Below are 26,944 nucleotides of genomic sequence, written 5' to 3'. Positions count from 1 at the left end.
GACACTCGTGGAGATTGGCCTGTATGGATAGGGCCAAATGGAAACTTTTCTAACAGAATAACTATATGCATGACCATGGTAGCAATTGATGGAGAACACTTTGGAGATGATGGGGTAATTATCAGACCAAAGGTGAGGACACCACAGTTCACCTGACACAAGACCGAATCCAAACATCACACTGTTGATTTGATGTGCATTTTTGTTCAATAATGAAATCTGAAAATACTCTGGATACATCCAGTAACATCACAAATATTCATTGACATTTTGGAGCAGGTGCCAGATAAGAAAAGTGATTAGCAGGGTTTGAGTTAGAGAACTAACTGGTGTCTCCAAGTGGTCACACACCTTTCAATGTACCTTTTGACTCTAGGAAAGGACCTTAACTATAAGGTGCTTTTTCTGAGCTTCTAGCTTTTCTGTTGAGGAACTGAAGCAAGCACACTTGTATTATTTTGTTTGGAACACAGCCCTGCATCCGCACCTTAACACAATTACTGTTGTTTTTTTACGCAAACTGTTATCTATCGCAATCTGGGTCAGGTGGGCATAATTTGAAAGCGTATTCTATTGCCAAGATAGCTAGCTAAGTTCTAAAATAAGATCTTACAGTGTCAGGCTTTCCAAAGGCACTTCAGACAAACAGATTGTCATTTTGGTGCACATAGAATGGAGTCAGGAGTGCATTCATGTACGTGTTCCGTGGCAAATTATCTTCACAATACGACAAACAGGCTCGTTGTGTTCAGGACAACCCAGGACGTAACGCATGTCATCCTTGTAACTGGATCAAATACAGTGATCGTAAACGTTGATACTGTAAATGACATGAGTTTTCAAATATGGAAACGTGAAGTGCACATTTGGACTCATGGGTGTGTGGTTTGCTTGTATGACATCAAAGCGGTATTTATTATAATACTCCACGTCTCATCTTTCAGAACACATCCACTCAGAAAACAAATGGGTAAAGGTATTGGGGGTAACCGCACGTGCGGTGCTCAAGTTTATAAATGCTGTCAGTCAAAACCATTATAGCGCGGTGTGGCGCAGAGCCTGAGCTCTGACGTCATGTATAGCATGTTGCTGTACCGCCAACGCATTCCAATTTAAACGCTTATCAATGACAAAATCTGCCATTTTCAACATGTATATGCGATGACGGGGGCTGTGACAACGGTTAAAAGGTTTTATAAAGGGTGTGTGTGTCTTCTCAGCCTCGTTCTCGCTCTATTCATCTCTCTCTTCTGCACCAGTCTAATTCATGTCATCCATCTCACTTAAGGTGACAATACCTCTTCTCTTCCTTTTATTTGTCGCTCTCTCCTTTTTTTAAGCGCTGCCAGTCAGTCGTACTACCTCTACGTTGTGTGTGTGTGCATGCATGTATGTGTGTTTGTGCATTCTGCTCATGCAGGTTGGCTTCAGTAAATCAATTTGGCCATAGATCTATCTCACAAACACACACACACATTCTCTCTGTTCCTATGCGTTGTTCTGTCCCTCCAGGCGGTCTCCAGTGCATCCCCAGGCGCCCCAGCAGTAGCGGCGTCCGCGGGGGGATCGGGGGGTGCTGCTGGCCCCCAGGCTAATCTAGATCTCTTCAGTGAGAAGAACAGTAGCAGCACCAAGACGGAGGAGGGGGCCAAGAAACCCCTCTCCAAGGACTCCATCCTCTCCCTCTACAGCAACACCACGGTCAGCCCACAGCCTGCTGCCCCAGGTAATGCAACATACAGTACATACATACATACAGTTGAAGTCGGAAGTTTACATACACTTAGGTTGGAGTTGTTAAAACTTGTTTTTCAATCACTCCACAAATTTCTTGTTAGCGAACTATAGTTTTGGCAAGTCGGTTAGGTCATCTACTTTGTGCATGACACAAGTAATTTTTCCATTCATTGTTTACAGACAGATTATTTCACTTATAATTTACTATATCACAATTCTAGTGGGTCAGAAGTTTACATACACTAAGTTGACTGTACCTTTAAACAGCTTGGAAAATTCCAGAAAATTATGTCATGGCTTTAGAAGCTTCTGATAGGCTAATTGACATTATTTGAGTCAATTGGAGGTGTACCTGTGGATGTATTTCAAGGCCTACCTTCAAACTCAGTGCCTCTTTGCTTGACATCATGGGAAAATCTAAAGAAATCAGCCAAGACCTCAGGAAAAATAATTGTAGACCTCCACAAGTCTGGTTCATCCTTGGGAGCAATTTCCAAATGCCTGAAGGTACCACGTTCATCTGTACAAACAATAGTACTCAAGTATAAACACCATGGGACCACGCAGCCGTCATACCGCTCAGGAAGGAGACGCATTCTGTCTCCTAGAGATGAACGTACTTTGGTGCGAAAATTGCAAATCAATCCCAAAACAACAGCAAAGGACCTTGTGAAGATGCTGGAGGAAACAGGTACAAAAGTATCTATATCCACAGTAAAACGAGTCCTATATTTCGACATAAACTGAAAGGCCGCTCGGCAAGGAAGAAGCCACCGCTCCAAAACCGCCATAAAAAGCCAGACTACGGTTGCAACTGCACATGGGGACTTTTTGGAGAAATGTTCTCTGGTCTGATGAAACAAAAATAGAACTGTTTGGCCATAATGACCATCGTTATGTTTGGAGGAAAAAGAGGGATGCTTGCAAGCCGAAGAACACCATCCCAACCGTGAAGCATGGGGGTGGCAGCATCATGTTGTGGGGGTGCTTTACTGCAGGAGGGTCTGGTGCACTTCACAAAATAGATTGCATCATGAGGCAGGAAAAGTATGTGGATATATTGAAGCAACATCTCAAGACATCAGTCAGGAAGTTAAAGCTTGGTCGCAAATGGGTCTTCCAAATAGACAATGACCCCAAGCATACTTCCAAAGTTGTTGCAAAATGGCTTAAGGACAACAAAGTCAAGGTATTGGAGTGGCCATCACAAAGCCCTGACCTCAATCCTATAGAAAATTTGTGGGAAGAACTGAAAAAGCGTGTGCGAGCAAGGAGGCCTACAAACCTGACTCCGTTACACCAGCTCTGTCAGGAGGAATGGGCCAAAATTCACCCAACTTATTGTGGGAAGCTTGTGGAAGCCTACCCGAAACGTTTGACTCAAGTTAAACAATTTCAAGGCAATGCTACCAAATACTAATTGAGTGTATGTAAACTTCTGACCCACTGGGAATGTGATGAAATAAATAAAGCTGAAATAAATCATTCTCTCTATTATTCTGACATTTCACATTTTTAAAATCAAGTGGTGATCCTAAAACATGGAATTTTTACTTGGATTAAGTGTCAGAAATTGTGAAAAACTGAGTTTAAATGTATTTGGCTAAGGTGTATGTAAACTTGCGACTTCAACTGTAGCTGAGTGAACCTATTCTTTATGTAGCGTTGCTGCAGGAGAAATCTAGTGGACGTAACCTTGAGAATGTTTTTCCTCTGCTGATATTAAGTGTTGACCCAAATGCTTTCTCTCTCTGTGTGTGTGTGTGTGTGTGTGTGTGTGTGTGTGTGTGTGTGTGTGTGTGTGTGTGTGTGTGTGTGTGTGTGTGTGTGTGTGTGTGTGTGTGTGTGTGTGTGTGTGTGTGTGTCCTCTCCTCCAGCTGCTGCTATGTATATGGGCCAGCCTCCGATGCAGCAGTTCCCCAGCCAGCCCTCCGGACAGCCTAACTTCCAGACTTACCCAGGAGCGCCACCCACAACCATGACGGCCTGTGTTATGCCCCAGGGAGGAGGAGCCATGATGGGGCAGAACTCTGGCATGATGGTCGGTATGGCGATGCCCAACGGCGGTTACATGGGTATGCAGCAAGGCATGATGGGGCCTCCGGGCGGAGCTATGCCAGCGGGGGCGGGGACTCCCCAGATGTACGCCGCCATGCAGCAGCAACAGCAGGGCCAGTGGAATGTGAACCAGGTAATAAACACATACACACACAGTGGGTGAGCATGTGTGAAATTCTCTTCTCATTCCCTCCTCTGTGTGTCTCTCTGTAGCTTTACCCGACCTCTGTGTGTGAGCATTGTCATTTTCCTGACGACTGCAGGAGGTTAATGAGAGATCATAAATCACTCTGCTCCCACTGACAAGACATCAAACACACACACACTCTGCCTCGGTGCGGTACATGATATGGTCGTGTGTGTACTGTAATGGGTTCAGGGCGTGCTGTTGGGCTTTTAACCTATGGGTGGGGGTTGGGAAGGATGGTTGGTGGGGGGGGGCTACTCAAAAGTACTCTCGAATCATTAGGCTTGTCTGGGCTACACACACACACACACACACCCACCCACACACACCCACATCTCAGACAAGCCAATAATTCTACTGCTGCAAGGGCATTTCTAATGGATTAGATAGCCAAGACTGGACAGTGGCAGGAGAGGCAGAGCAGAAATGGGCAAGGGGGATGGGAGGGAGATGGACTGACTGAGGACTAAAGAGATGAGAGGAGGGTATACTCTATCCGGTCCTTTACACATGCAGTAAGGAAATAAAATTCCAGTCATCTGATAGCAAGCCAGTAAATACCCATTTCCAGTCATTGCGCTAATGCTAATTAGCAGTGGCTCACGTATCTACTTCTAAATGACTTCATACTTCTGAGCTGTCTTGTATTATTCACGACCATAATCTAGCCTGGGCTAAAGCTAGGAAATCTTGTTCTGATGCTGATTGGCTTATTTTTAGGCAGTTACGAAACAAGTGTTCTTTTCTTCTCAGGAAGGCCAAGTCTGAATATTTTATGTCTGTTACCACTGATAACCTGAATGACCCTAGAACGTTTTGGAAAGCTATTAAGTCTATGTCTGGTAACAGTAATGTTAATGAATTACCGTCATGTGTTTTGAAGGACTCTGTTGCTATATATGACAAAACTGAAATGCTGAATTGTTTCAATGAGCACTTTGTATCATCTGGTAGGCTGTTTGATTCAGTGTCCTCTGTCTGTACAACCCTGTGTGGATGAACCAGTGTCCTCTGTCTCTGTACAACCCTGTGTGGATGAACCAGTGTCCTCTGTCTCTGTACAACCCTGTGTGGATGAATCAGTGAGAGCTGGTCAAACCTTTAGCTTTTTGCCATTCTCAGTGCAGGTGGTACATAAAGCCCTGAAATCCTTAAATCAGAGAAAGCCTGCAGGTCCTGATCTTTTGGATCGCTGCTTTTTAAATCTGGCAGCTGATTTCATAGCTGAACCACTTACATATCTGTTCAATCTAACCCTGGAATGTAATGAAATTCCAAAGATCTGGAAATCAGCATTTGTCCTACCACTTTTAAAAGGGGGAGATCCAACTCTTTTAAATAATTATAGGCCAATCTCAAAGCTGTCACCCCTGGTGAAAATACTTGAAACCGTTGTTAGTGAACAGCTAAAATAGTTTTTATTTACTAACTCTATTTTATCAATGTACCAATCGGGCTTCAGGAAGAAGCATAGCACAATTACAGCAGCCATGAAGGTTTTAAATGATATCACTGAAGCCCTTGACAAAAAACAGCACTGTCTCACTTTTTATTGATCTCTCTAAGGGTTTTGATACAGTTGATCATGCTATACTAAGGCAGAGATTGTTGAGTGTAGGTCTTTCGGGGGAGCATGCAGTTGCATGGTTTGCTAACTATCTGTCTGATAGAACTCAGTGCACTCAATTTGATGGGCTTATGTCTGTGAAATTGTCTGTCCTTACTGGTATGCCCCAAGGCTCTGTACTTGGTCCTCTCTTATTCACTATTTATATAAATGACAAAAAATTGGCAAAATGTGCAAAATGCACAACTTCACTTTTATGCTGATGATACTGTTATTTACTGTTGTGCCTCGTTTCTTACAAAAGTTTTCCAGAATTTGCAAACTGCTTTTTATACTGTGCAACATACCTTGTGTCATTTGAAGCTTATCCTCAATACTGACAAAACTAAACTAATGGTGTTCTCTAATGCAAGAAATAGACCTCTGAACCTTTCACCTATTACTACCTGTCAGGGCAAGGAGATTGAGGTTGTAACCTCATATAAATATCTTGGAATTCTAATTGATGACGGCCTCTCTTTTAAATTGCATATTCAACAACTTACAAAAAAATTGAAGCTGAAATTGGGATTTTATTTTAGGAATAAGGCCTGTTTTTCTTTTGAAGCCAGAAAGAGGCTAGTATCAGCTGCATTTATGCCTTTACTAGACTATGGGGATATTTTATATATGAATGCTTCCGCTCAGTGTTTGAGATCAATTGACACTCTTTACCATGGCACTTTGAGATTTATTTTAAACTGCAAAACCCTTACGCACCACTGCACTTTGTATACCAGGGTTGGCTGGCCTTCTCTAGTCACTCGTAGGCTCAGTCACTGGTATACTTTTATTTACAAAGCCATTTTGGGTTTACTACCTTTTTATTTGGGCATTTTTATTGTTCAGAAATGTGGTGGGTACTCTCTTCGTTCGCTGGACTTTATCCTGCTAACTGTTCCAAATGTCCGAACTGAATTTGGTAAAAGGGCTTTTATGTACTCTGCGCCATCGTCTTGGAACACCTTACAAATTACTTTTAAACTGGAAGAACTTGTCCCGATTTGGTGTTTTTAAATCACTGATGAAGGATTTTGACGCCGATTCCCTGACCTGTCAATGTTTTTAATTTGCTGTTTTTGATTTTGTTATACTCTTGTGAATTCAATGGTTTTTACTAGATTACTTGTAGTTTTTCATGTTGTTTGTCTGTAATTTTTGTAATGACTTGTTGCTGCCTGTCTTGGCCAGGATGCTCTTGAAAAAGAGATTTTAAATCTCAATGAGCCCTTCCTGGTTAAATAAAGGTTAAATAAAATTAAAAAAATAAAAATACTGGACACAGAGACATAAAAATGGTATCCACAAGTTCATCGGACTCTGGGGAAAGTAGATAAAGGGCCTCATTATCAAACTCCCGAAGTATCCCTTTAAGCTGGTTGTTGCTGTCATTCTAGAATTGTCTAAATGGTTTGTCCAACCCTCTAACGGTCTCTATTTTCTCTGCCCCTCCCTCCTCTCTTTCTCTGCCTCTCTCACACACCATGTCTCTTTATCTCTTATCTCTCTCAGATGACCCAGCAGATATCGGGCATCGCCATGAGTGGTGGTGTGGCAGCGCCACCCGGCTTTGTTCCACCAGGTGCTCCCATGGGTGGGGGGGTGGGTCCTCCCTCGGGCCAGACCCTCAGTACCCAGCTGTGGAAGTGAGGGAGGGGAGGGGGGAGAATGGGAGAGGGAGGCAGAACAACCATGTCACCCCAAATCTCCTCCTTAACCCTCACTCACCAACTGCAAAACAGGAAACAACGCACATGGGGCAATCTATGGACTGCTCCACTGTTCTCCCTCCTCTCCGTTTATCATTCCTTTAGAGACCCCTCTCTCCCTCTGTGTGCTGAGGGTCAAAGGGCAAGGGGGCGGAGTCTCGGGTGAAAACAGACTGGCAGCTGTGTGTTCATCTTTTTACTTGGGACTTTTACTTTCTTCTTTTGACCTTTTTTTCTTTTGTTTAAAAAAAAAACATATTGGTGAAAGAGAAAAGCTGCTGGACCAATAATACAAGCGTCTAATAATAATAATATATCATTACCAAAACCGATAGTGAGTAAATAGATATTTAAATGGAGAGATATGGATAACATGTTGGTGACCACCCCACCCCCCCAATTAATATCATGTGCGTATATTATACTGTACTCCCCTCTGTACATTCAGAGCTCCTGTAGCAAGACATTGTATGATCCAGTACTGTATTACTGTATGTGTGTGAGATATAGCCCCCCCCCCAGTGAGGTTGTGTTCTGCCATCTTACTGTGGTGTTTTGTTGTGTGCAGAACAAGAAGAAGCACAGATCTGTCTGATTGACACTATAAAGCCAAGCCGTACTGGGCTGGCCTGGTTACGCATCCACCATAGTTGCTGGAAATGACAGTGAAAAGACTCTATTATCTGAGCCAGCACAGTATGGTTCGGGGTGGCAATTTAGTGTGAATCAGGCATTAGTTTGAGGCAAATAAACCTGGACTACAGTCGGTGGGGCAGGGAGCTTACATGAAATGGGAGGGGGAGGGGACCAGAATACGACGAAGAAAGAGATGATGCCAGTGGTGACATAAAGCTCCAGATGATTCAGGAAGTGTGTTGACATTGGGAGCCTAATGGAGCTGTCAGGGATTGGAACAGTTGGCTTAACATCACGTGTGCTTACTTCCTGGCCTCTATGATGACATAATCTCTGTCTAATCCTGCTTTATGTCAATTTATAGATTCTATAGTGGGGAAAGAAGGTGAAGAAATACTGCAGGGGGAAATAGGTGGTGCACTAGGAATCAACAAACAATAGATCAAACACAGACATTCCGTGTTTAGTGTAGTTCTAAGTTGGAGATTCTATCCACATACAGGGTCCCTGCCATGTGATAACAAGAGAACACACACTCAAGAGAACACACACACTCTCTCACACACACACAAGATAATTCATACACACAGCATGTCCTCCAGGTTTATTTCTAGTGGTGTTTACATTTTCTGGTGCCTAGTACAGAGAGAAATGTTATTTCCGTGCATTAAACAGTGAATAGCCATGAACTATTGTGACCATTTTTGTCCAATGACTCTTTTATTGTGAAGTTGTTTTTTCTTTTCTTTTTCCTGCTTTTACAAGAGGGTCATTTGGAATAAAAGTTGTACTCCTGGAGTTTGTCTCTGTGGTCCAGTGTGTCACAGACCCACAGACACTTGAGGACAAAGAAAACCAACCGGAATGTTAGCCGTGCGTAGCGGGTTGGCCGTCCGGTCGCCGCTGACCACAGAACATCGGAAGAGATTTTCTGTTCATTTCCCGACGATTGTGCATGTCGAATGGCCATCGTTAGTCGACACCCAGCAGGTGATCTACTAATCACGGCCCATGTTCTTGTTGGTGTGTCTTTACAGACATACACACACATTGTTCAGTTTCATACTCACTGATCTGGTACACACACAAACTCAGCAAAAAAAGAAACGTCCTCTCACTGTCAACTGCGTTTATTTTCAGCAAACTTAAAGTGTAAATATTTGTATGGACATAAGATTCAACAACTGAGACATAAACTGAACAAGTTCCACAGACATGTGACTAACAAAAATGGAATAATGTGTCCCTGAACAAAGGGGAGGTCAAAATCAAAGTAAGTCAGTATCTGGTTTGGCCACCAGCTGCATTAAGTACTGCAGTGCATCTCCTCATGGACTGCACCAGATTTGCCAGTTCTTGCTGTGAGATGTTACCCCACTCTTCCACCAAGGCACCTGCAAGTTCCCGGACATTTCTGGGGGGAATGGGCCAAGCCCTCACCCTCCGATTCAACAGGTCCCAGACGTACTCAATGGGCTTGAGATCCGGGCTCTTCGCTGGCCATGGCAGAACACTGACATTCCTGTCTTACAGGAAATCACCCACAGAACGAGCAGTATGGCTGGTGGCATTGTCATGCTGGGTCATGTCAGGATGAGCCTGCAGGAAAGGTACCACATGAAGGAGGAGGATGTCTTCCCTGTAATGCACAGTGTTGAGATTGCCTGCAGTGACAACAAGCTCAGTCCGATGATGCTGTGACACACCGCCCCAGACCACGACGGACCCTCCACCTCCAAATCGCTCCAGAGTACAGGCCTCGGTGTAACGCTCATTCCTTCGACGATAAACGCGAATCCGACCATCACCCCTGGTGAGACAAAACCGCGACTCGTCAGTGAAGAGTACTTTTTGCCAGTCCTGTCTGGTCCAGCGACGTTGGGTTTGTGCCCATAGGCGACATTGTTGCCGGTGATGTCTGGTGAGGACCCACCTTACAACAGGCATACAAGCCCTCAGTCCAGCCCCTCTCAGCCTATTGCGGACAGTCTGAGCATTGATGGAGGGATTGTGCGTTCCTGGTGTAACTCGGGCAGTTGTTGTTGCCATCCTATACCTGTCCCGCAGGTGTGATGTTCGGATGTACCGATCCTGTGCAGGTGTTGTTACATGTGGTCTGCCACTGCGAGGAAGATCAGCTGTCCGCCCTGTGTCCCTGTAGCGCTGTCTTAGGCGTCTCACAGTACGGACATTGCAATTTATTGCCCTGGCCACATCTGCAGTCCTCATGCCTCCTTGCAGCATGCCTAAGACACGTTCACGCAGATGAGCAGGGACCCTGGGCATCTTTCTTTTTGTGCTTTTCAGAGTCAGTAGAAAGGCCTCTTTAGTGTCCTAAGTTTTCATAACTGTGACCTTAATTGCCTACCGTCTGTAAGCTGTTAGCATCTTAACGACCATTCCACAGGTGCATGTTCATAAATTGTTTATGGTTCATTGAACAAGCATGGGAAACAGTGTTTAAACCCTTTACAATGAAGATCTGTGAAGTTATTTGGATTTTTACAAATTATCTTTGAAAGACAGGGTCCTGAAAAGGGGATGGTTTTTTTTGTTGCTGAGTTTACATACACACATACATGTAGACAGACAGACAGACAGTCTTGTTTAGCCTGCATACTTCATAGGAAGTCACTTTTTATAAGGGACTGGGCCACATTGCAGTACGAGAGCAGAGTCCCCTGGGAAAGCAATGGTCACCCCAGTGCATTATGGTCCCCTTTGAGGTCCGGGATCTCATTGAGCCATTCACAACATTCAGGCAGCAGTTCCCATCCATGCAATTGGTCCAAAGTCCTGTCCATCATAGTGTAATCCATATCAAGGTTATGGTCAAGCAAGGTGATGTCAGTAGTGTAGTTCAAGAAATTACTGTCAGTCTGTCTGACCAATGAGCTTGCTTATTCCTCCTTGGTTATCCCACCCCTTAGACCTCGATAACCACACTGTCCTGTCGATGTCTGGGCTCGTTGCCCAGATTCACCTTCTCTGTACGAGTGTGCCACACCAACACCTGAGAGAGGGGGAGAGCGGGTTAGTGTGTGTGTTCTCTGATGAGCACACACCAGATAGATGCATAACTTACACTATATCACTGAGCCAACTATGAAATGGAATGGTGCCTTTGTTAAAATATTCAAGAAAAAGCTTTTTGTGACAGAAAGGGAGTGGATCAGACCGAATAGACTGATAGTTCTACCTTTTACTGTAGTACATGGAAAGTGCCTCACTTCTATTTCCAACCCAGTAATTTGTGTTCACACACATACACAGTGATGGATGGTTGGTGTGCAGTGCCATCCGTTCCCGGCTCCACTCAGGTGGAACATGTCCTTTCCTGCACACGGGGCTGCTAATTGGGCCGTTTTGCATATCTAACGAGACAAATGCTGCAGCCAGTGAAGCAGGCATAGGTTTGTGTTCATTCTATTGTTCCTCTCCTAAATCCCTTCCCTCTTATTTCACCTCTTCCCTTCTCTCCATGTCGCTCTCATTCTCTCTCATAAAATTCTGCAATATTCTAGTCTGGTCTGTAGTGCCGATTTGAGGTAGAATCTAAGGTAGAACCCATCTGTAATAAAATGGGAGGTTGAGGTAGAATGTAATTTGAACCCATCTGTAATAAAATGGGAGAGGTTGAGGTAGAATCTAGTTAGAGCCCATCTGTAATAAAATGGGAGAGGTTGAGGTAGATTCTAGTTAGAGCCCATCTGTAATAAAATGGGAGAGGTTGAGGTAGAATCTAGTTAGAACCCATCTGTAATAAAATGGGAGGTTGAGGTAGAATGTAATTTGAACCCATCTGTAATAAAATGGGAGAGGTTGAGGTAGAATCTAGTTAGAGCCCATCTGTAATAAAATGGGAGAGGTTGAGGTAGAATCTAGTTAGAGCCCATCTGTAATAAAATGGGAGAGGTTGAGGTAGAATCTAGTTAGAGCCCATCTGTAATAAAATGGGAGAGGTTGAGGTAGAATCTAGTTATAGCCCATCTGTAATAAAATGGGAGGTTGAGGTAGAATGTAATTTGAACCCATCTGTATTAAAATGGGAGAGGTTGAGGTAGAATCTAGTTAGAACCCATCTGTAATAAAATGGGAGAGGTTGAGGGAGATTTGGAGAGGTTAAAGGCAGTCCAATCTCTATTGGCACCGAAAGTGCTGAGTTGACAGAGTGTGCAGAGCACCCTGTGCCAGTGTGTCTAGTAGTTAAAAGACAGTCTGACTCCATGGCAGTACATCTCCTGTCTGCTCTCTCTCCTTCCAAATTGGATTCTCCTTTGTCTGTCTAAAATATTTTCATCTTTCTCTCTCCTACCTAATTTTCTTCCCTATCTCTGTCTATTTCTTTCTCTCTCTCTTCTCTCTCTTGTTCCATCTCTCCTTTAACCCTCCCTTCTTCCTTCTCATCTCTTGTCTCTACTCCAAGTTTTTAGCAGTTTGAGCATTTGTTTCCAAGGATGAAGTTAGATACGTTTTGTATTTCCTCCCTAATGCTTAAAGGAGCCATCCGCAGTTGCTACATCTATTTGGACTTAAAAATTAATGACATCACATTGGGCAAAAACTGGCTGAATCAACGTTGTTTCCTCCTAATTTCAACCCCCAAAAATCTATGTGATGTTGTTGACTCAACGTGGAAAACTGATTGGATTTGCATAAAGTAATAACGTAACGGCATTTCGGCTTTTTTTAACCCAGCTTTTAACCTAAATCCAATGATATGGTGACATTTGTTGTTGATTCCACATTGAATTCACGTTAGTGGACAACTCAACCAAATGTAAATCAAAACTGGATTTTGAACTGAGGTCTGTGCCCAGTGGTTTTTATCCATTGATTCTTGAAGAATATAACTTAGAAATTCCTCCATGAGCTTAGTTTAACTGTCACACCCCATCATAACCCAGAATGTAAGCTTGTTTTACTCCAATGTTTGTAAACAAAGTACATATCGTCTCAAAAAATGGCTAAAACTATCAATTTTATATTATGCTGTGTTAGCTGTGTCTATGAATTTGAGAGTGGTTACATTTCTCCAGCCCTCTCCCTCGGCTTTTTACTGAAACAGGGGCGGGGGAAACACTTTGTTATTGTTTCAATTGAGAATATCCCCTTTAAGGTTAGCATGTGGGGCAGGTAAGCTGACCCTAGATCTGTGCCTAAAGGCAACTTTTACCTGGGGTCTAGTTCAACGTTTGCTACGTTGCATGATGGTTTGTACAAAATGACACATTTCCCCAAAACGTAGCGCACCGTTCTGTCGTACTCGAGTGCTGGGTTGTTATTAGTGATGATGTCACGTACTGCTGGCGATATGACCGTGGTGGGTGATAATGGATGATGTCACATCCTGCTAATGGTATGTATTAATATCAGCCTGCAGCGGCCCCATTAAACTAATGGGCTGATAATGATGATGACTAACAGTGTCATGAGCTGTACAGGAGAGGAGGGAGGTAGCCTAACTGATGAAGAGGGGACACACAGATGCTATATTAGGAGATGGCGCTTCATCACAACTAAAAAAATCTCACTGTCATGCCAACTTGTTGTTTTGACCAATTAGCAAGGCTTTGGGGTCTGATATGGGGTTAGAGGTCAGGGATTAATGGGGTTTCCACAATGATGGGCTACTCACCCTAGTGCAGTTGTTGGCTTTGGGCTCCAGCTCCCCCACCTTGGTGATCTGTTTCAGGAAGTCAGACTCCTGCATGCCAGGCTGGGAACCCCTACGCTTGAACAACGCCCGTGGGCTCCCCAGGACCACTTGGAGGTTCACTGCAAAACCTGGAGAAAAGGAAGAGGAAGAGGTTCATATGCCTGGTCAGATGATTATGTCTCACACATCACATGTCAATCTTGGGATCAGTTAATTCCTTGCTTTAATCATCCTGGAAGTAACTACATACAGATCATTGATGACCTCGAACTATTGGAACTATGGTGCAACTGACCGGAGATCAGATATATCTCAACTGTGCGGCAGAGTGTGTGCACGTGGGTGTGTGTGTGTTTGCTGTTCATGACTATGCATTGAGAATGCCACACAGTATCAGAGGAAGATCCCACTACAGTATCTCATATTACTCTCCTTATCTCAGTTACAATATATGCGATACCACTGGGTATGGGGTGTGCTGATGGCTGCATGGAATAGCATATTACATTTACGCGCCTCTCCACGTTTCTAGCACACGGTTTTCTAGGCCATAACTCTACTCTCATGGGTATCCTTCTACTCCACTGAGAGATTGTGAGGTTGTGTGTGTGTGTGTGTGTGCCAGTGCGTGTTGCGTATTTCCTGCATTTTGAGTCAAAGAAGGTCACTGGTTTAACACGCACACATACACACAGTGTGTCTGAGTTGGGACTGACCCAATAGGAAGATCTCAGTGGACTATCAGGCATATTACTGAGCTGTGAGTGATACTGCAGTGAAAGCCCAGAAGCTGTACCCCAGGTATGATAGATAGGTATGAAAGCAATTATAAGATAGACATCTCTTAACCTGCAGCTAAGGTGGTATGAAGATTAGTGCATCTGTTAGCAATGCCTGTCTGTCAATGCCGTTTCTGTCTCAATAGTTTCATCCAGCTTCCTTACCTGGCTTTTTTCCTTGTCCTTTTCTTTATGGTTTTGTTTCTATGCATTGTATGTAGTGTACGTGTTAGAAATGATACAAAGAACTCCCTTTCATCTTATATTGCGCAAGTGAACAGCAAACCTGGTTTCTAAAACAAACGACAAATGCCTCTCCCCCATGTGACCTACTTGTTGTGTGTATGTACAGGAGGTTGGTGGCATCTTAATTGGGGAGGATGGGCTGGTGGTAATGACTGGAGTGGAATGGTAACAAACACATCAAGCACATGGTTTCCAGGTGTTTCATGCCATTCCATTTGCTCTGTTCCAGCCATTATTATGAGTCAGCCTCCACTGACTGACATGTACTGTATGTGTAACTGATAGATGCGCGCGCACACACACACACACACACACACACACACACACGTTAATGTTTTTAAATGTATGTCAATTGTTAAGTTTTTTTAATCTGTAATGTATTTTTCGTAATGTGTCGGACCCCATTTTAGAATACTGTGACACAGCTGGTTACTTCCTGTTATATGAGTGAGGCTTATGACCATTGGTCAATAAAAGGGTTAATATTAGCAATAGCATGACTCATTAAAGACTAAGTGTTAGCATGCGCCATCCCTCTTTTTTTTTGTCCCACTGACTCGCTGTAGTGTAAACACTAAACACTTTCATGTTGCCCTCTCAAAATCCTCTTCAGGTGAGAGCTCCACTCCAAGACAATGACGGACAGGACTTTGCATGTACACGTGTTGGTGCATGTGTGTGGGATGAGATATACAGAACTGTGCATGCGTGTGCTTGCAAGTGTGTGTGTGTGTGTGTGTGTGCGTGCGTGCGTTCGCGTGCGTGCGTTCGCGTGCGTTCGCGTGCGTGCGTTCGCGTGCGTGTGCGTTCGCGTGTGTGTGCGTTCGCGTGTGTGTGCGTTCGCGTGTGTGTGCCTGCACCAGAAGAATACTAAACCATCTCCTCCTTCTCTGGCCCAATTGTGGCCCAGTAAATGAGATAGAGCAGCATTGGAACAGATTAATTGGCCAACTTGGCTGCTAACAATAGGCTCCAATACCACAATACAAGTTATTAAGGTAAAAGCTGCAATTTACACACTGCTCAACATTGCCCATTCTACATCAGATGAATAGTGATTAAAGGGGGTTTTTGTGGGCAAAAAAATGTGACTGCTAGTTTGGTGGTGAATATAATACAGTATGTGTACACTACCGTTCAAAAGTTTGGGGTCATTTAGAAATGTCCTTGTTTTTGAAAGAAAAGCTAATTTTTTGTCCATTACAATAGAATCCAATTGATCAGAAATACAGTGTAGACATTTTTATGGAATATCTACATAGGTGTACAGAGGCCCATTATCAGCAACCATTACTCCTGTGTTCCAATGGCACGTTGTGTTAGCTAATCCAAGATGATCATTTTTAAAGGTTAATTGATCATTAGAAAACCCTTTTGCAATTGTTAGCACAGCTGAAAACTGTTGTACTGATTAAACAAGCAATAAAACTGGCCTTCATTAGACTAGTTGATTATCTAGAGCATCAGCATTTGTGTGTTCGATTACAGGCACAAAATGCCCAGAAACTAAGTACTTCCTTCTGAAACTTGTCAGTCCATTCTTGTTCTGAGAAATGAAGGCTATTCCATGCGAGAAATTGCCAAGAAACTGAAGATCTCATACAACACTGTGTACTACTCCCTTCACAGAACAGCGCAAACTGTCTCTAACCAGAATAGAAAGAGGAGTGGGAGACCCCGGTGCACAACTAAGCAAAAATGACAAGTACATTAGAGTGTCTAGTTTGATGACTCACAAGTCCTCAACTGGCAGCTTCATTAAATTGTACCCGCAAAACACCAGTGTCAATGTCAACAGTGAAGAGGCAACTCCGGGATGCTGGCCTTCTAGGCAGAGTTGCAAAGAAAAATACATATCTCAGGCCGGCCAATAAAAATAAAAGATTAAGATGTTCAAAAGAACACAGACACTGGACAGAGGAACTCTGCCTAGAAGGCCAGCATCCCGGGGTCGCTTCTTCACTGTTAACGTTGAGACTGGTGTTTTGCGGGTAGTATTTAATGAAGCTGCCAGTTGAGGACTTGTGAGGCGTCATTAGACACTCTAATGTACTTGTCCTCTTGCTCAGTTGTGCACCGGGGCCTCAGAAGAAAGTTATTTGTTTCTGGCCATTTTGAGCCTGTAATCGAACACACAAATGCTGATGCTCCAGATACTCAACTAGTCTAAAGAAAGCCAGTTTTATTGCTTGTTTAATCAGTACAACAGTTTTCAGCTGTGCTAACATAATTGCAAAAGGGTTTTCTAATGATCAATTAGCCTTTTAAAATGACAAACTCAGATTAGCTAACACAACGTGCCATTGGAACACAGGAGTGATGGTTGCTGATAATGGGCCTCTGTACGCCTATGTAAATATTCCATAAAAATCTGCCGTTTCCAGCTACAATAGTCATTTACAACATGAACAATGTCTATACTGTATTTCTGATCAATTTGTTGTTATTTTAATGGACAAAAAAATTGCTTTTCTTTCAAAAACAAGGTCATTTCTAAGTGACCTCAAACTTTTGAACGGTAGTGTATTTATCAATGTGTTTTATTGTCACATACACCAGATACATGCAGTGAAATGTGTTGTTTTACAGGGTCAGTCATTGTAAATAACGGCTACTTCTCAGAGAGTTTTGAATTGTCAAGAGGAGTTAAACAAGGGTGTCCGCTGTCACCATATCTATTTGTTATGGCCATCGAAATGCTCGGTATTAAAATCAGATCCAATAACATTAGAGGATTAGAAACCCAAGGCTTAAAAACAAAGGTGGCCATGATTGACTCAAGTTTTATATTAAGTCCGCAAGCTAGATCCCTGCAATGTCTCATTGAAGATCTAGATCATTTTTCTGTACTCTCTGGACTAAAACCGAATGATGATAAGTGTACAATATTACGTATTGGATCCTTAAATACAACTTATACATTACCTTGCAATATACCTATAAAATGGGCTGGTGATGGTGAAGTAGATATACTTGGTATTCATATCATAAAAGATATAAATAAAAAATCCACAATGAATTTAAATAGAAAACTTGTAAAAATAGACAAGATCCTGCAACCATGGAGAGGTAAATAGCTGTCTATTTATGGAAAAATTGCCCTGATTAACTCCTTTGTCATATCTCAGTTTATTCACTTACTTATGGCACTGCCTACTCCTGATAATTCGTTTTTCAAATCATATATTTTGCTTATCTGGGACGATTAAACAGACAAAATAAAGCGTGCCTATCTATATAATGAATATGATTGGGTGGGTTGAGATTATTAAATATAAAAGCACTAAACCTCTCTCTAAAAGCTTCACTTATTCAAAAGTTTTACTTGAACCCTAAATGGTTCTCAAGTAGATTACTAAGAAAAGCTCATCCATTGTTTAAAAATTGCCTTTTTTCCTTTGTGCAGATTGCCATGTCTCATTTTTGATTAATTTAAAATGATACTTTTTTCAAAGTATCTCTCTTTTTCAAACAAGCATTGCAGAGCTGGCTACAATTTCAATTTCATCCCCCTGATAAGATAGAACAAATATTACGGCTGAACTCAAATGTGCTGGTTGATAAAATACCTGTATTTATGGGAAAGATGTTTGAAAGGGGTATTTTGTTTTTAAATTATATTGTTATTTGGAATAGTAGAGTTATGTCCTTGATGGAGTTATCAGAAATGTACGGGAAGGTCTGCTCAATCCAAGAGTACAACCAATTGATTACAGTATTACCCCAAAAATGGAGGAGGCAGGTAGCAGCAGGAGGAGGTAGGGAACTGGTCTGTCTGCCCAATATAAAGGATCAAAATTGTCTGAGGGTAATGAGGTAAGATAAGGGAGGTAAGGCAATAAATAGGCCATAGTGGTGAAATAATTACAATTTAGCAATTAAACACTGGAGTGATAGATGTGCAGAAGATGAATGTGCAAGTAGAGATAATGAGGTGCAAAGGAGCAAAAAATATATAATAATAACAGTATGGGGATGAGGTAGTTGGATGGGCTATTTACAGATGGGCTATGTACAGGTGCAGTGATCTGTGAGCTGCTCTGACAGCTGGTGCTTAAAGTTAGAGAGGGAGATATGAGTCTCCAGCGTCAGGGATTTTTGCAATTCGTTCCAGTCATTGGCAGCAGAGAACTGGAAGGAAAGGCGGCCGAAGGAGGAATTGGCTTTGGGGGTGACCAGTGAAATATACCTGCTGGAGTGCGTGCTACGGGTGAGTGCTGCTATGGTGACCAGTGAGCTGAGATAAGGCGGGGCTTTACCTAGCAAAGACTTATAGATGACCTGTAGCCAATGGGTTTGGTGACGAATATGAAGCGATGGCCAGGCAATGAGAGCATACAGGTCGCAGTGGTGGGGCTCTGGTGACAAAACGGATGGCACTGTGATAGACTGTATCCAATTTGCCGAGTAGAGTGTTGGAGGCTATTTTGTATATGACATCGCCGAAGTCAAGGGTAGGTCAGTTTTACGAGGGTATGTTCGACAGCATGAGTGAAGGATGCTTTGTTAAAAATAGGAAGCTGATTCTACATTTAATTTTGGATGGAGATGCTTAATGTGAGTCTGGAAGGAGAGTTTACAGAGGTGGATCAGAGGATCACCAGCAGCAAGAGCGACATCATCGATATATACAGAGAAAAGAGTCGGCCTGAAAATTGAACCCTGTGGCACCCCCATAGAGACTGCCAGAGATCCGGACAACAGGCCCTCCGATTTGACACACTGAACGCTGTCTGAGAAGTAGTTGGTGAACCAGGCGAGGCAGTCATTTGAGAAAGCAAGGCTGTTGAGTCTACCGATAAGAATGTGGTGATTGACAGAGTCGAAAGCCTTGGCCAGGTCGATGAATACAGCTGCACAGTATTGTCTCTCATCGATGGCGGTTATGATATCATTTAGGACCTTGACCGTGGCTGAAGTGCACCCATGACCAGCTCGGAAACCAGATTGAATAGGTACGGTGGGTACGGTGGGATTCGAAATCGTCAGTGATCTGTTTGTTAACTTGGCTTTGGAAGACCTTGGAAAGGCAGGGTAGGATAAAAATAGGTCTGTAACAGTTTGGGACTAGAGTGTCACCATCTTTGAAGAGGGGGATGACCACGGCAGCTTTCCATTCTTTGGGGATCTCAGACGATACAAAAGAGAGGTTGAACAGGCTAGTAATAGGGGTTGCAACAATTGCGGCGGATAATTTTAGAAAGCGAGGGTCCAGATTGTCTAGCTCGGCTGATTTGTAGGGGTCCAGATTTTGCAGCTCTTTCAGAACATCAGCTATCTGGATTTGGGTGAAGGAGAAATGGGGGAGGCTTGGGCAAGTTGCTGTGGGGGGTGCAGGACGGTTGACCGGGGTAGGGGTAGCCAGGTGGAAAGCATGGCCAGCCGTAGAGAAATGCTTATTGAAATTCTCCATTATCGTGGATTTATCGGTGGTGACAGTGTTTCCTAGCCTCATTGAAGTGGGCAGCTGGGAGGAGGTGCTCTTATTCTCCATGGACTGTACAGTGTCCCAGAACTGTTTGGAGTTTGTGCCAAAGGATACAAATTTCTGTTTGAAAAAGCTAGCCTTTGCTTTCCTAACTGCCTGTGTATATTGGTTCCTAACTTCCTTGAAAAGTTGCATATCGCGGGGGCTGTTTGATGCTAATGCAGTATGCCACAGGATGTTTTTGTGCTGGTCAAGGGCAGTCAGGTCTGGAGTGAACCAAGGGCTATATCTGTTCCTGGTTCTACATTTTTTTGAATGGGGCATGCTTATTTAAGATGGTGAGGAAAGCACTTTTAAAGAATAACCAGACATCCTCTACTGACGGAATGAGGTCAATATCCTTCCAGGATACCCGGGCCAGGTCGATTAGCAAGGCCTGCTCGCTGAAGTGTTTTAGGGAGCATTTGACAGTGATGAGGGTTGGACATTTGACCGCAGACCCATTACGGATGCAGGCAATAAGGCAGTGATCGCTGAGATCCTGGTTGAAGACAGCAGAGGTGTATTTGGAGGGCAGGCTGGTTAGGATGATATCTTTGAGGGTGCCCATGTTTACGAATTTGGGGTTGTACCTGGTAGGTTCATCGATAATTTGTGTGAGATTGAGGGCATCTAGCTTAGATTGTAGGACGGCCGGGCTGTTAAGCATGTCCCAGTTTAGGTCACCTAACAGCATGAGCTCTGAATATAGATGGGGGGAAATCAATTCACATATGGTGTCCAGAGCACAGCTGGGCGCAGAAGGTGGTCTATAGCAAGCGGCAACGGTGAGAGACTTGTTTCTGGAAAGGTGGATTTTTAAAAGTTGAAGCTCAAATTGTTTGGGACAGACCTGGATAGTAAGACAGAACTGTACAGGCTATCTCTGCAGTATATTGCAACTCCGCCCCCTTTGCAGTTCTATTTTGTCAGAACATTTTATAGTTAGGGATGGACATTTCTGGGTGTTTGGTGGCCTTCCTAAGCTAGGATTCAGACATGGCTAGGACATCTGGGTTGGCAGAGTGTGCTAAAGCAGTGAATAAAGCAAACTTAGGGAGGAGGCTTCTAATATTAACATGCATGAAACCAAGGCTTTTACGATTACAGAAGTCAACAAATTAGAGCGCCCGGGGAATGGGAGTGGAGCTAGGAACTGCAGGGCATGGATTAACCTCTACATCACCAGAGGAACAGAGGAGGAGTAGGATAAGGGTACGGCTAAAGGCTATAAGAACTGGTCATCTAGTACGTCCGGAACAGAGAGTAAAAGGAGCAGGTTTCTGGGCACGGTAGAATAGATTCAAGGCATAATGTACAGTAGGCTGTGAACCTAGGCATTAAGTTTTTTTATTTTACCTTTATTTAACTAGGCAAGTCAGTTAAGAACAAATTCTTATTTTCAATGACGGCCTAGGAACAGTGGGTTAACATCCTTGTTCAGGGGCAGAACAACAGACTTTTACCTTGTCAGCTCAGGGATTTCATCTTGCAACCTTTCGGTTACTAGTCCAACACTCTAATCACTAGGCTACCACCGGCATTGAATGACAATGAGAGAGGTATTGTCTCTCTATAGACACCATTTAAACCAGGTGAGGTCACTGCATGTGTGGGAGGTGGAACAAAAGGGTTAGCTAAGGCATATTGAGCAGGGCTGGAGGCTCTACAGTGAAATAAGACAATATTCACTAACCAAAACAGCAATGGACAAGGCATATTGACATTAGGGAGAGGCATGCATAGCCGAGTGATCATGGGGTCTAGTGAGTAGCTTGGCGGGCTGCAGACACGGCGATTCAGACAGCTAGCGGGCCGGGTCTAGCAGATGGGCATTCAGGGGACATCACGATGGAGGAGCCTGTTGAAAATCCCCTCGGGCGGATTACGTCGGTAGTCCAGTCGTGATGGATCGGCGGGGCTCCGTATCGGCAGTAAAAGGGGTCCAGGCCAATTGGAAAAAATAGGTATTGCAGCCCAAGGAATGGCTGATGGACCTCTCCAGCTAGCCGGGAGATGGGCCTAGCATAGGCTAGCTCCAGGCTAATTGGTGCTTGCTTTGGGACAGAGACGTTAGCCAGGAGTAACCACTCGGATAGCAGCTAGCTAGCTGCGATGATCCAGGTGAAAAGGTTCAGAGCTTGCGTTAGGAATCCGGAGATATGGAGAAAAGAAGTCCGATACGCTCTGGATTAAATCACGCTGTGCAAACTGGCAGGAGTTGTCCAGGCTAAAGGTTAGCTGATGACCGCTAGCAGTGGCTAGCTGACTACTAGCTAGTAGCTAGTTAGCTGGCTAGCCTTTGTTGGGGGTTTCGGTTCTAACGTAAAGAAAATAGCAGATCCATACCACATTGGGTGAGGCGGGTTGCATGAGAGTATGTTGAAGTTGAAATATTTGTAAAAAATATGCGAAGAAAAAAATATATATATACGGGACACGACAAGAAAAAAAACGCTTGACTGCTCTGCCATCTTGGAATTTATCTACGCCATCTTGGAACTCTGCCATACAGATTGCAAAATAGTTGGGAAGAGATCTTTGATGTACCAATTCCATGGTACAGGGTGTATGAGTTGATATATAAAACAACGCAAGATTCAAGACTTCGTGCTTTTCAGCTAAAATTATTATATAGAATTCTTGCCACCAACAAAATGTTGAATATTTGGGGCATAAAATCATCGAAGCTCTGCAGATTTTGTTGTGAGGATACAGAATCAATAGACCATTTATTTTGGTATTGCCCTCAGGTAGCCTGTTTCTGGTCAGGTTCAGGAATGGCTGAAAATTCATAAAGGTTATCTAAAATTGACCCTACAAATAGTACTGTTAGGAGATCTGGAGAGACTGGGTCAGTCAATTACTAATACACTAATACTCTTAGTAAAAGTATTCATCTTCAACTCGCATTCTGTGGATTCTATTCAATTAGATAGATTGAAATTGTACGTTAAACATAACCGCAGAGTTGAAAGATATACACTACTGTTCAAAAGTTTGGGGTCACACATTGCTAATGTTGTAAATGACTATTGAAGCTGGAAACGGTTGATTTTGAATGGAATATCTACATAGGCGTTCAGAGACCCATTATCAGCAACTATCACTCCTGTGTTCCAATGGCACATTGTGTTAGCTAATCCAAGTTTATCATTTTAAATGACTAATTAATCATTAGAAAACCCTTTTGCAATAATGGTTGCACAGCTGAAAACCATTGTCCTGATTAAAGAAGCAATAAAACTGGCTTTCTTTAGACTAGTTGAGTATCTGGAGCATCAGCATGTGTGGGTTTGATTACAGGCTCAAAATGGCCAGAAACAAAGTACTTTCTTCTGAAACTCGTCAGTCTATTCTTGTTCTGAGAAATGAAGACTTCCATGCGAGAAATTGCCAAGAAACTGAAGATCTCGTACAACGCTGTGTACTACTCCCTTCGCAAACTGGCTCTAACCAGAATAGAAAGAGGAGTGGGAGGCCCTGGTGCACAACTGAGCAAGAGGACAAGTACATTAGAGTGTCTAGTTTGAGAAACAGACGCCTCACAAGTCCTCAACTGGCAGCTTCATTAAATAGTACTCGCAAAACACCAGTGTCAACGTCAACAGTTAAGAGGCGACGCCGGGATGCTGGCCTTCTAGGCAGAGCACAGACACTGGACAAAGGAACTAGAAGGTCAGCATCCCGGAGTCGCCTCTTCACTGTTGACGTTGAGAAGTGATGGTTGCTGATAATGGGCCTCTGTACGCCTATGTAAATATTCCATAAAAATATGCCGTTTTCAGCTACAATAGTCATTTACAACATTAACAATGTCTACATTGTATTTCTGATCAATTTGTTGTTATTTTAATGGAGTGAAATGCAGTGAAATTTATTTTTTTTATAGGGTCAGTCATAGTAGTACGGCACCCCTGGAGCAAATTGGGGTTAAGTGCCTTGCTCATGGGCACATCAACAGATTTTGCTCAGGTATTCAAACCAGCGACATTTCGGTTACTGGCCCAACTTTGTAACCGATAGGCTACCTCTTGCCATTTAGCAGGCGCTTTTGTCCAAAGCGACAATGACCCATGAATTTGACCCATGAACCTTAGCATTGCAAGAGCCATGCTCTACCAACTGAATCACACAGAAAGATAAGAACGTCTAGGGGAGATAGGAAGAATAGAGGAAAGCACAGGAGAAAAGGAAAAAGGTTGATAAGGGGAGACGTAGAACAGGAGAGGAGGAGAGGAGTGGGGGAGATGAGGATAGTAGGCTCTTCTGTTACAATGTCTTAATTGTCTGTGTGTGTGTGTGTTTGTGTGTGTTTGCAAGCACAGAGTATGGGTAAAACGTGTGTCTATGTGTATCGGATGTCTGGCTTTGTCCCTTTATTTGCACGCTTGAGTGTTAGTGTGTGGTTAGTGGAACCATTAATGCAGGAGGGACCACTAGATGGGTTTGTTATGGACAGAGCAGAGCAGAGCAGAGAAAGAGGGACAGAGAGAGGAGAAAGAGAGAGAGAGGGAGAGAGAGAAGGCTGAAGTGGTGAGCAGCATCCCACTTTACTTTTAGATGTGCTTACAGCTGAGAAGCACCGTTCCCTGACGCACCCTTTTAGAGAGAGACCGAGAACAGTCGCCCACTCCTCACCGCAAACACAAGAGCCCATAAATAGTGTGAAGCAGTTTACAACACCATGTTGGGCTGCATTCCAGATTTTAAAAAACACTGGGTTCTGTTCCTCTGCCCTAGATGATTAGATGTGCTCTTACCTGCCATGTCGATGGCGAAGGGGCGGTCGGGCCTCCAGCCAGTGTACCAGCCCACCACTTTGCCCTTCTCCACTATGGGGCGCTCGTACCTCCGCCCACTGACCAGCCCCACCGGCCACACTGACACACCCCGCGTCGAACGCATCTAGAGAAACAGAGAGGGAGAGAGAGTTAGACACACAAACACACAGGCCCATAGGCCACACAGACAGGCACTTTGATCCGAAAACAGTAGAGGTCAAAGCAATAGGATTCTTGGTGTGAATTAGCTCCAGGCCTTTCCAGCTCGTTCATATCAGTGTAGATAGAGGATAGCAGACAAGGAGGCAGTTTTAGACTTTTGAGATGAACCGTCTGTGTCCATATGTAGAACCGCCGCCCTCCCCAAATCAAGCTGTGAAGTAGATCAACAACCACATTTATTTGGTGGCAAACGTCGGATGAAATATCTGAAGAAATCTGATAAGGTAGAAATCAGCATGGCTAGACTCCTTGCTTCACTGGATCCTACACTAAATGAAATAGCAGAGTAGAATGGGGCCCGGGTACATTTTCACCGTGAATTAATTACAGACAGCCGGCAGCAGGGTAGAGCCAGACTGTTTGTGTGTAAGTGTGTAAATTGCGTTTAGCCTTGGAGTGTGGAACACATGTGAGTGTGTGTGTGTGTGGTGTGTGTGTGTATATAGTTACTATGTGTGTGTGTATATATGCTTGCTTGTGTGTGTGCATGCATTCATTTGTTTGTTTGTTGGTGTGTGTGTAACATTTCATACATAATTTCCAGTATAGATTTCCATTCTAGTGGTATTCTCCTTTCAGAACCTCAAACCACCTGAAGGAAGTCACTCATGGCGCAAAACATACAAGACAGTATTGGGGATTACAGAGCGACGATGTCGCCGTGTGATTCTTCACACAAACGGTCAAGGCAGGGCCTAGATCTTTCATGTCTCCTCTCTACCTCCCAGCTTTCAACGGAGTGATGGGAAGGCTCTCTCTCCCTTTCTCTCTCTCTCTCCCCCTTTACTCATGCACACAGCTTAGATGTCTTCTCTTCAAATGCTGTACCCCTTGAGCATGTGCGAGGCTAAAACCCTTCCCCACCTTTCTGTTTCCTGCAGGGTTTTTTTTCAAAGGCTACTGGCCGAGTCTATCAAAACGGAGATGAAAAGTGTTTACTGTTCCCGTGTGTAATCTTCATGTTAGCCTTATGGTACAGCATCGTTTCCAGCCTTAATGGTCTTTGATGGGGTTTTAACCTGAGTAGCCTGATGAAGACAGTTGTGGAGGAATCAAATAGTTGACACTGGGTAGCAGCAAAAAATGAGTCGACATTCATTTGGTTCTAATTATGTTTCGTCCAGATCCTGACCCTTGTTAGGATATGCATAATTCCTCAAATGAATGGAGACGTAGGGATGGAGCAGTTGTTTAAAAGACATCCTTAAAAATTCTTCCAACGTATTCTTAATTACAAAGTACCCCCATAGTACCCATATAGTCCTACCCACTAGACACTCCAAGATCGGAGATGGTTGCTATCCAATCACACACAGATCAGTGATTAAAAAAAGGAAGGGAGGTAAGAAGAACGAATGTTCAATTGGACCAGGGCCTCAGAGAAGAAGCAAAGGCAGAACTGGGAACTGTAAAGATTGATTAAAAGCTCCAGCCTCTGCAGGCATGGACCCAGACTGTCAAAACCAACATCAACCGTATAATACCTGTGCTAGAGAAATAGTCAATACCCTTCAGAAAGAATCCACTCTGCAGAGAATTCAAGCTCTAAAAATAGACCAAAAAAATAATTGCTTTGTGACCTATAACCTCTACTGGCTCTATGCTGGCGTTTTGGGACATCGAGGAAACCAGATCCCATTATTGACATACATTGGATTTTGACACAGTAGATGGGTTCCTGGTCTCTATCTGAAATGGAGGTATACTTTCCACATAGTGGCATTGTTTGACTGAGTGGTAAGGAAAAAGGTCATACCTTAAAGGATAATCAAATCAAATCACATTTTATTGGTCATATACACATATTTAGCAGATGTTATTGCAGGTGTAGCGAAATACTTGTGTTCCTAGCTC

At 43.5% G+C, this 26,944-nt stretch overlaps 2 protein-coding genes across 9 annotated transcripts in view; one reads left to right on the top strand and one right to left on the bottom strand.

Moving 5' to 3' along the window:
* The window catches only part of smap1 (small ArfGAP 1), an 82,531-nt gene extending 73,800 nt beyond the window's left edge, over window positions 1-8,731 (top strand). For all 8 annotated transcript variants that reach the window (XM_071380359.1, XM_071380357.1, XM_071380358.1 and 5 more), the window contains 3 exons: window positions 1,513-1,726; window positions 3,615-3,928; window positions 7,101-8,731. In XM_071380359.1, coding sequence (XP_071236460.1) covers window positions 1,513-1,726; window positions 3,615-3,928; window positions 7,101-7,238 — 666 coding nt within the window. In that variant the 3' untranslated portion in view covers window positions 7,239-8,731. The remainder of the gene's footprint in view (window positions 1-1,512; window positions 1,727-3,614; window positions 3,929-7,100) is intronic.
* Window positions 8,523-26,944, bottom strand: part of b3gat2 (beta-1,3-glucuronyltransferase 2 (glucuronosyltransferase S)) — a 40,770-nt gene continuing 22,348 nt past the window's right edge. The window contains exons 2-4 of the mRNA XM_071380360.1: window positions 24,848-24,992; window positions 13,572-13,720; window positions 8,523-10,946 (exon numbers count right to left, since the gene is read on the bottom strand). Coding sequence (XP_071236461.1) covers window positions 10,860-10,946; window positions 13,572-13,720; window positions 24,848-24,992 — 381 coding nt within the window. The 3' untranslated portion in view covers window positions 8,523-10,859. The remainder of the gene's footprint in view (window positions 10,947-13,571; window positions 13,721-24,847; window positions 24,993-26,944) is intronic.

The sequence above is a fragment of the Salvelinus alpinus genome, chromosome 32 (assembly GCF_045679555.1).
Source record: "Salvelinus alpinus chromosome 32, SLU_Salpinus.1, whole genome shotgun sequence".
NCBI lineage: Eukaryota > Metazoa > Chordata > Actinopteri > Salmoniformes > Salmonidae > Salvelinus > Salvelinus alpinus.
This window is presented reverse-complemented; position numbering and strand designations above follow the sequence as displayed.